The following is a 9448-nucleotide window of genomic DNA, read 5'->3' as shown; positions in this document are numbered from 1 at the left end:
AGCTTCTCACAGAACGGGGATGTAGCATTTGCAGAGGTAGAGAGACGTATAACAGCGGTCCGTGGAAGTATTTGTACAGAATTATGGGTAGGAGCCTCTTTCCAACCGCCGCCTCCTCCTCCAAGAAAAGCTAGGGTTCGTGCCTCTCGCCGGCTCCGCCGCAGGTCCGCCTCGTCTCCGGTGGCCCTGGGGTCATGGGGGCGCAGTGGATCCTAGCAAGGTCCGGCGGGAGGGCTCCGTTGTTAGTCGTTCTTTTAAGATTTGTTAGGGTTTGTGTCCTATTTAGGAAGACAAGACGTCGACGGCTCCCTGAAGATGGAATAAAGGTATCCCCACCTAGTCCCCGTTCCGGTGGTGCGTCTAGCATCGTTGGTGGGCGTGTGGAGGGGTGTCTCCGGCGAATCTATCCTCGGTGGATTTGCTCGGATCTGGTTGTGGTTCGTCTATGTTCGTGTGTCTTCAGGTTGGATCCTTTCGATCTACGTTATTCTTCATCAGCGACGGTTGCTGTTCTGGTGCGCTGGTCCTACGGGGCCTTAGCACGACGACTTCCCGACTGTCTACTGCAACAAGTTGTGCCCGACTCCGGCGAGGGAGGGGTGATGACAGCGGCGCGCCTTCGGCTCGCTTCAGTGATTGTAGTCGTCGCTAGGTGGTCTACGGATCTGGATGTAATTTTTATTTTTTCTAGTGTTCGTTATACTGCCATGATAGAAGATGAATAGATTCAAAGTTTTCTCGCAAAAAAATTATCTCGAATTGAGCAAGTGAAGAATTTTCAACGATTTTTAAACCAATTTCTGTGGGAATAGATGCATATCGAGTTATCGACACTTGCACACATTTCTGCAGGTGCGTGGCCCTACAAATTTTTGGAACAATCAAAACAACAATTTTAGAGTAGACGGCCCTCCATCTTGAGTTCTTGACGCTTCAGACAGCTACCACTAACTTGACCATGTCAGTCTCATCGTCCGATGGCTTAACATCAAGCAAAACTAATGGCTTGCCAGCTGACAACAAAAGTACCAAGTTAGTACTGAAACTGAGTTTTGAAGTTTAAAAGCACAAACAGTAGCCTCACGCAATGTTTGTAAATAAAGTGCCACATAGAGCCATAGATGAAACAATGAAGTACAGTGTAAAATAGCATAAATTCTTCACTAATACTGAAATAGCAACAAATTAAAGAAAATCTGAAATTTTGTGGCAACCAAAATGCTTGGGTGCGCTAGATGCCTGTAAGTTTTTAGGGTCAAATAACATCCGAGGAGCTCTATTGTTGGCTGTTGGAGTTACAGTTACTCTTAAGCATATGAAAAGCAAGAAGTTAGTTTGCCGAAACAGAAAGAAAACATAGTCCCATATCACTGTAGCCACGGGATGGCATGCTGTTGCCCCCCGTTCGGCCTTGGACGTCATGGAGCTTTGCCTGAACACTAGGATTTTGGCAGAAACTCCACACTCGCGAGACACGCATATATCATAAGCCGTTCGTCCGGGTGACCCCTTCCAGCCGCCGTGGAGCGAAGCTCCGCCGCGTTGCGTGCACGGCGAGGAAGAGAAATGCACGGCACAGATGGCGTCGATCGGTGCGACACCCCCCAGGCCGGTGGGGGTCAGGAAGCCCTACACCATGAGCAAGTCCAGGGAGAGCTGGACCGAGCCCGAGCACGACAAGTTCCTTGAGGCGCTGCAGCTGTGAGTAACCTTAATCCCTTGCGTGTGCGTCGGTCTGCTCTAGCCTTCCGTGAGTAGCCAAAAAACAATGCTTTTTCACAAAACGGAATCCAAAACATCTAAGATGCGAAAACTGAGACTTTAGGTTGACGGCGGTGCGAGATTAAGGCGGTGGCAAGCAAGATTCCGACGGGCAATGCACGCCCCTGGTGAGAAGAGGCGGCACACAACAACTCGTTTCGTTTTTCGCTAGATCATGAAAAGGCAAGTTTTCATTTAGGCAGCCGAGTCTCGTTGCCACATGACCGAATTCACAACAGCCGCACCTATTGGCCTTCAAGACTCGAGCACGGCTGTGCCACCGCACTAAGCCGAGCCGGGCCGCCTCAACCCCAACACTCCTATTGCTCCCGAGCCTCAAGCGGCGCATGAAGTGGACGCGACAGGATAGAGGCAGAACCGGAGCACTGGTGGATGGGTGGGTGGCGCCTCCCGAGGGGCGAAGAGGAGCCTTGAGACTAGCCATAGTGGGAGTAACTTCGGTAGTAACATCGAGTCCAACTCAGCAATTTTGCTTATGTGGCAATGAGTTAATGAGGAGAGATGTAGTACTAGTAACTTAGCTAGTTACTGTAACATCACATGTCTCAATGCAATATGAGTCTATAACGTAATAAATGAAGCTTTGCATGTTACCACACTTATGTTACTACCCACTATTGAGGTAATAACATAGTCTAGGGAAATGTGTATGTTACTAGTGTATGTTACTACCCATTGTGGCTAGTCTGAACTCGCATGCCTTGTTTGTTCGGGCCTTAGTTTCGACATAACCATCCATGCATTCGTCGTGTTGGCATGGCAAAGCTGATTTGACTGCCAATGCACTGGGACGTGCTTTAACCGGTACACTAAGGCCCTGTTTGGTTCAGCTATTATCGACGGATTTTTGTTTCCTAAAGATTGTTTGTTTCGGCTTCAGCCTTGATTTTTGTTCCCTAAAGATTGAAAACAAAAGGACGCTGATAACGCCCACACGTGTGGTATATTAGACATTCGCTCACACATCGTGTGTGGCGTAACCAGGAGGCAGCCCACACGGGCCATGTGCGGGCGAACATTAAAATTGCCCACACGTGTGGGTACATCTACTTTCTGCCACAAGCCCAACAAACTACTATATACTCATCCTCACCTCGTGTGTGGCATAAAGAAATCTGCCCACACGTCCTGCGCACCCGTGGGATGACACTTCAGTTACACCGAGGATGGCAGCTTTAGTCAACCGAGATGGCAAATGTAGTTGCCATGTCTAAGTGTGTGATTAACTAGTTGTCACGTGTGGTCCAACCATAGTTACCATGTATGGTTAATCACAGTTGCCATGTGTGTTTGCCTAGTTGCCACGTTCGCACAACTGCAGTTGCCGTCTAGCAACCAAATATAGTTGCCATATGTGTTTACCTAGTTGCCACGTACGCGCATATGCAGTTGTCATCTAACAACGTACGAGCGTCGTGTGCGAAGAGCAGTTCGCCCACACGCACGTGGACTAGGCGGTGACGCGCAACTAGAATCGATTCCTTTAGGGTTCGTGCAAAATAGAATCGATTCCTTTAGGGTTCGTACAAAATAGAATCAACGTGCATCGACGCATGTGGGCGAAGCGTAAACGTGCCGCACATGTGGGCGTTAACATTTATGAAAAAAAAAGCCGAAGTAGGGGGGAGGAGTTTGGAGAGACATTTCCTTTTTTGCATTTTTGACCTGTTGAATAAGATGAGAAAATGTTGAAAAGAAAAGGAATAAGATAAGAAAATGTGGGCGCGTGGAGCATATACCGCCGGGGGAGAATAAAATAGGAGCGAATCCAACCGACTTTCCGGTGTCTCTCCGGGCGGCGCTGCCCCGGCGGCCGCGCAGGCCCACGTGGTTCGCGCTCGCACAGGTCAGCTCAGCAGATCGGCATCGGGCGCGCGAACCGCATCATGCCCGTCCCAACCAACCAACCGGCCGACCACGCCGCGCCACGCTTGTGGCCACGGGCGGCCGGACGCCCGGCGAAGCCCCCAGAGACGTCCGCCCGCAGCCGCACAGGCAGGACCACCTCTCTCTTTCGGCCCTGACACGCGCGCGCGCGCGCACCACATCGCACCAGAGGGAAAGAAAAGAAAAGGCGAGTGGCCCGACCCGAGCCATCCCACTCCAGCATCCAGACCCGAGCCATTCCCCGAGCAGCCAAGCCACACGCACACGCACGCGCACCCGCACGGAAACCCTAGCTCCCGCGGCGCACCTACCGCAGGCGTACAGTCAGTCGGTCGGCCGCGAGAGTCTGCCGGCGGATGGTGTCGATGAGCACGACGCCCAAGCCGCTCGAGGCCGGGGCGGCGGCGGCCGCCGTGGGGGGAGGCGGAGGGGACGGAGGGGGAGGGGGAGGCGGGAAGGGGAAGGAGCAGCAGCAGGTGGTGCCGGTGGCCGCGGGGCCGCCGATGGCCGTGCCGGCGGACGCGGCGGCGGCGGCGGAGGACGCCAGGATGAAGGTCAGGAAGCCCTACACCATCACCAAGTCCCGGGAGAGCTGGACCGAGCCCGAGCACGACAAGTTCCTCGAGGCCCTGCAGCTGTGAGTTGCCCCCTCCAATCCCATCTTCCTTTGCGCACGCGGCTCATGTCCCGGTAGATTCGGTCCCTGCGTCCGCTCCGCGAAATGTGAAAAATTTCTGCTTTACATGCTCTATCTTGGGCGGGGCGTGTCGATTCCTAATTGGTTTTGGTTGTTGACCGAATTGGGTGGTGAGGATTTTTTCAGAATCTGTTAGAATTGCCCCCAGGCACTCTCCATACACGCGTAGCGTTTTGGGTTGTTCTTTGAGTCTTGGATTTTGATTCGTTCTCTGGCTGAAAATGTGGTGGAGTAAGCATTTGGCGCGCGGTTCAGGGATAACAGAGGGCGTGCATATACTAATAAAAAGACAGATGCGTTTTATTTATTGGATGTTTGTTTCAAGGCACTGGGGGAGGTTTTATTGTACTTTTTGCAAGTTAGGATTCATGTCCAACTGATGTATCACCGGGATTGTATACTTTTGGGCTTTGGTTGGAGCACGTGGTGTACATCTGCCTGCAGCTTGGAAGAGAGGGGAGAAAGAAGTGATTTTGACAAGGGGTTCAGCTATACATTTATATTACTTGTAGGTAGCAGAGTATGCAACTGACAGTATTACTATAAAGGGATTCACCTCTTTCTTTTTGTCTGTTATTATAGGTTTGATCGTGATTGGAAAAAGATAGAAGCATTTGTTGGCTCAAAAACTGTGATACAGGTATAGTTGGTAGCTATCTTAGTATCTACTCCCTCCGTTCCATATTACTCGTCACTGATTTAGTACAACTTTGTACTAAATCAACGACGAGTAATATGGAACGGAGGGAGTACAAGTCCTTGCAAATGCTAACTGGGCAAAATTTGGATAATGCTGGTCAAGCCTTTTAGTGTACCACACATTACATAAGCAAATTGTTCAACTTTTGGTGCACTCAAGTTATACTAGTGAAACAAGTTGAGTCTCATTACAAAAGATGCGCTCTTGTATTGGTTTAAATCACAATATCATGAAAAAAATTGGCGTGCTAAACCTCCTTGGCACACTGCACATTTTCTGTAACAGATAAGGAGCCATGCACAGAAGTACTTTTTGAAGGTTCAAAAGAACGGTACAGGCGAACATTTACCACCGCCTCGGCCGAAGCGTAAGGCAGCACATCCATATCCGCAGAAGGCCTCTAAAACTGGTACTTACCGGTCATGTTTCTACTTTCTAGTCTCCAGCGTGAACTGTTTCTACTTCAACAGTTCAGCGCTTGCTAACTAAAATTTGTTTAGCCCCTGTAGCACCCCAAGCTGTTTTATCACAACAACCTGCTCCTCCTCCCCCTCCTCCGAGGGAGCAAGATGGTGTTGATGTGTCTATGGATGCATCTATGGTTGTACCAAACACAAATGCAAATGCGGTGGTGCCTTCCTGGGACAATGCTCTTGTTCAACCTACACAAGGTCTGTTATTCACTATTGTCATAATGCTGATTGAAGACTAACGATTTATGAAGTACTGAAGTTTCACATGTTGGACAGTTACAAGTGCCATTGCCACAAATAACTGCTCTAGTAGTATAGAGAGCCAATCTGGAACATGGCCAACCTCTGAAGCAGTTGAACAAGAAAATGTGCTGCCACAAATGCGGGGTAAGTTTCCTCTTTAGGCCGTGCAAATCCATCCTTGCAACTGTTATCTAGGCCATCGGCTTAGTCCTTCACTATAGAATGTATGATATATTTTTCCTATTTAAACATTACCTTAAGCTAGAGATAGCTTTGTGAGATCGATTCTATTTCTCACTGTATTCTTACTTCTGCTGCTCCCTGGTTACACGTGCAGCTATGCCAGATTTTTCACAAGTATACAACTTCCTGGGAAGTGTATTCGATCCAGATACAACTGGACATTTGCAGAGGTTAAAGGCAATGGATCCTATTGATGTGGAAACGGTATGTCTGCTCTAAGGCCTCTTTTTTTTCATTAGAGCAGTTTCATTGTTTCACCATTATATTAGCTTTCTCATTTCAATGGAACTAATTCCTGTATGTCTCTGCCAAATTGCCACTCCTTTTTGCTAGTTTAGGCTGTAGTCTTGGCTATGTTTTCGCGTACAAATATTTGTTGACTACCAAAGAAGACTAAAATAGTCATGCCTTTTGATTAACATGGTCATAGGAGAGATAGTTTCTGAATTTTTTGTCATAATTCTCTTATCCAGCACTGTTATTAGAATAAAAATTAGAAGTTACAATGTTTTGTAGAGTTTGTAAAATTTTGCAGTAATGTGTTAGATATGTGCGAGTTACGAAGAAGGATCACCTACATTTTGCATTTAATAAACAGTCCTTAGTCCTGATGCTCTCATTCCTTCTAGTTTTGTTAAATTTCCTTCTGTGCTGCATTTCATCGTTATCCATTCATGACTTGGAGTTCATGCATTTTATTACTATCATATGCTTATCTGTATTTTTCACACGCAAACTTCTCCTTTTCACTTGCAATGAATATTGATCTGTTGAAGTGACTAATCTACAGGTACTACTGCTCATGCGAAATCTATCGGTGAACTTGATTAACCCAGAATTTGAGGCCCATGTAAGTTTTGTTTCTTCTTTCTTTGCCTTATATTGATGTTCTAATGCTTCTTAGTCCTTACATACTATGGTTGTGCTTGACCACACCATACTTCGACCCAGTGCAATGGTTATGGTGATAGTAGTGTTTTCAGATATTTTTAACCTGACCACAACATACTTCGACCCAGTGCAATGATTGTGGTGACAGTAGTGTTTTCAGATATTTGTATCATTGTCAGGTTACCTCAGATTCCTAGTACACCCTAAAATTCCACTTTATGCTTAATCACAACAATAATGGAAATGGATTTCCCCCCTTCTTAGGTATTCTGATTTCGAAATCATGGGTCCTTAACAGTGCACAGTCTGCTGAAATCTTGTTGAAGATTTTAAATGTGTAATGCATTTTGTGGCAACCCAACTCCTTCATAACTTTGGTGTGACTGTAACTCAGAGCCACTAGCAAATTAAATATCTGCACGCTCATAACCTAGTATAAGTCTATGACCCTTTGCAAACACATGGAAAAAAAGGCACAAAGAATCTTTGCCTTATAGCACAAAATGAAAAAAATAAAAGAAAGAAGACGATGCAAAGCTCAGCCCAACCCCACCCTCTCATCTCTCTGTGAGACCTACACAGGAGAAGCGCATTCTGCTGCCAATCTCTCTCTCTCTCTCTCTCTCTCCAGTTCATGGGAGAAGGCATGTCCTCCTGCTTTAACCTCCCGTGCCCCTGCCTTCCCTTTCCGCACCTGCTCAGCCAGCATATTACCAGGGCCTGCGACCTTGTCTGGAGGGGAGCCACAACTTTATATAGCAATATGTTACCGTATAACGACCACATAAAAAACATTTTTCCATGTTTTTTGCTAGGGAAAAAGTTCAAAAGGTCAACTAGTAGTTAATTTTATGGACTGCCAGTGTTCATCTTTTTAGGGGAAAACATGTAATTTTGATAAACATCTTTGATATATATGTTCATAGCAAGTGTCTGTTAGTGCTATGGAAGCACATCAGGTAGCTACAGCGCCCTAGCATGCTTTGATTATCTCTGCCCCCGGACTATCTGATGGAATTTGTACTGTATCCATCTTTTTCAAGCATTACACTCCTGAGCGATTGTTGATCTTCGTGAAACTGTAATGATGCGTTGACCATAGAAATAATATATGAAACATTTATTCCCTAAACAACCCTGCAAAGATGCAATTTTGTGGTCTTCAAAGATAACCGCTGGTACATATTAGCCATGTTGATCAGCGGCATTGCATGTATTTTGCACAAAACTATGCAAATCAATTAATAGCTTGATTTGTTCCAGTGTATTGTTCTAAAAACCCGACTGATTTACCTTTTTTTGATTGCAGAGGCAGTTGCTCTCGTCGTATGGTTCTGGTGGAGACGAAAATAAACCTGAAGGCATGGAAAATTTCGGGTCCCAGAGTAGCCATCTCCCATCCATGTAAGAATTCAGTCTCTTTCCATGTTCATATGCTTGTGGCCTAAGATGTAGTGCATCTCAACAGAGAGACTATTTGTATTTTTCAGGGTAACGAGTGAGTGAGCGAACATCAGCCATTCACCATGGCAGCTTCAGTTGTTTCCGAGAGACGCTTGTGTTCTCCTTGTATTGGTCCTGTCGGCGTCTAGTCTGGCTATTTATGAATGTTGGTTGGGGCAGTGACATTTGTACAGCTTCCGAAATGGTGCTCTAACCCTAGGCTAGGGTTGCTTACCAAGTTGGTGTAGATAGCCAGTTTTGCGTGCTCAAGCAATTCTTTTCCCTAGGGCGGGGCATAGCTCAAGATGGTTCTTGTATGTATACACCGATAAGTATGCGCTTGTGGATGTACATATGTGTTATTGTGTAAACGTTTGAGATACTGCGAGTATCCTATCAAGGCAAATAATAAGCTGAATAATAAATCCAGCTTGGCGTATTCTCCACTACAATGTAACGATGTGCACCCTGATGCTATGGAGTGGGTGTTCTGAAAAGCGCATCTGCCCTAACAATACTGTGACTTTTAAAAGTTGTGCGTCTGTCATTGATCATAAAGCGTTTGAGCTTCATCCATGGCGTGCTCATATCAAAGTTCACCTGTGTGCTGTTTGTTTCGTATTGCTGGTGTTTGATGCTTTGATTTTCCTTGTGCCGAGTTCCGGTGCATCGTGAAATCTGTAGCTTTGGTCTGTTCAGTTCTGGTGGCACCCTGAAATCTGTAGATTTGGTCTCCGCCTCAGAACTAAAGCAGGTGCAGTGTAGATGCTTTCTTGTTGCTGGTGTTTGTTTGAGATGGGATGATAATTGCTTTGAAATGTTCAAGTTCAGGAATTGCCAGGAACTGTCCTGTTTTTTAAAATGGCAAGGGCTAGTCCTGGATGGCCTCGTTCCTTTTTATTTAGATCAACCGGGAGAGCGCTCCTTGGCTCCCATTTCATTGATAAGGGCGAACTATGGAAACATCACCATGTAGTTATCCTATGAGAAGAAGTAGGTTCGGACAGCTTCATTTGTTTTTCCTTCACAACAGGAGCATCAGCTGGTGGGCCTCATCAAAGCAAATGAAAAAGATTAGGGTAAACATGC

At 46.5% G+C, this 9448-nt stretch overlaps 1 protein-coding gene across 2 annotated transcripts; it reads left to right on the top strand.

The window, feature by feature from the left end:
- The first annotated feature begins 3868 nt into the window (after positions 1-3868).
- Positions 3869-8798, top strand: LOC109764488 (protein REVEILLE 8). 2 transcript variants are annotated; one of them, XM_020323293.4, is made up of 9 exons: positions 3869-4306; positions 4949-5006; positions 5352-5475; positions 5576-5737; positions 5816-5926; positions 6120-6229; positions 6816-6875; positions 8226-8320; positions 8407-8798. In XM_020323293.4, exons 1-9 carry the CDS (start codon positions 4026-4028, stop codon positions 8420-8422), a joined length of 1017 nt encoding a protein of 338 aa, XP_020178882.1. In that variant the 5' UTR covers positions 3869-4025; the 3' UTR covers positions 8423-8798. The 2 variants fall into 2 exon arrangements, with proteins under 2 accessions (XP_020178882.1, XP_020178881.1); XM_020323292.4 differs by having other exon boundaries at positions 3872-4306; positions 5567-5737.
- The last annotated feature ends 650 nt before the right edge of the window (positions 8799-9448 follow it).

Source organism: Aegilops tauschii, chromosome 7 (genome assembly GCF_002575655.3).
Source record: "Aegilops tauschii subsp. strangulata cultivar AL8/78 chromosome 7, Aet v6.0, whole genome shotgun sequence".
In the NCBI taxonomy this organism is placed as follows: domain Eukaryota; kingdom Viridiplantae; phylum Streptophyta; class Magnoliopsida; order Poales; family Poaceae; genus Aegilops; species Aegilops tauschii.
This window is presented reverse-complemented; position numbering and strand designations above follow the sequence as displayed.

What these genes read in the sequence shown, in the direction of transcription:
- LOC109764488 (XM_020323292.4), top strand. Translation starts at nt 4,026, where the DNA reads ATGGTGTCGATGAGCACGACGCCCAAGCCGCTCGAGGCCGGGGCGGCG. An exon ending in ATCCTATTGATGTGGAAACG is followed by an intron (nt 6,230 to 6,815) that starts GTATGTCTGCTC and finishes ACTAATCTACAG; the next exon opens with GTACTACTGCTCATGCGAAA. An exon ending in ACCCAGAATTTGAGGCCCAT is followed by an intron (nt 6,876 to 8,225) that starts GTAAGTTTTGTT and finishes TTTTGATTGCAG; the next exon opens with AGGCAGTTGCTCTCGTCGTA.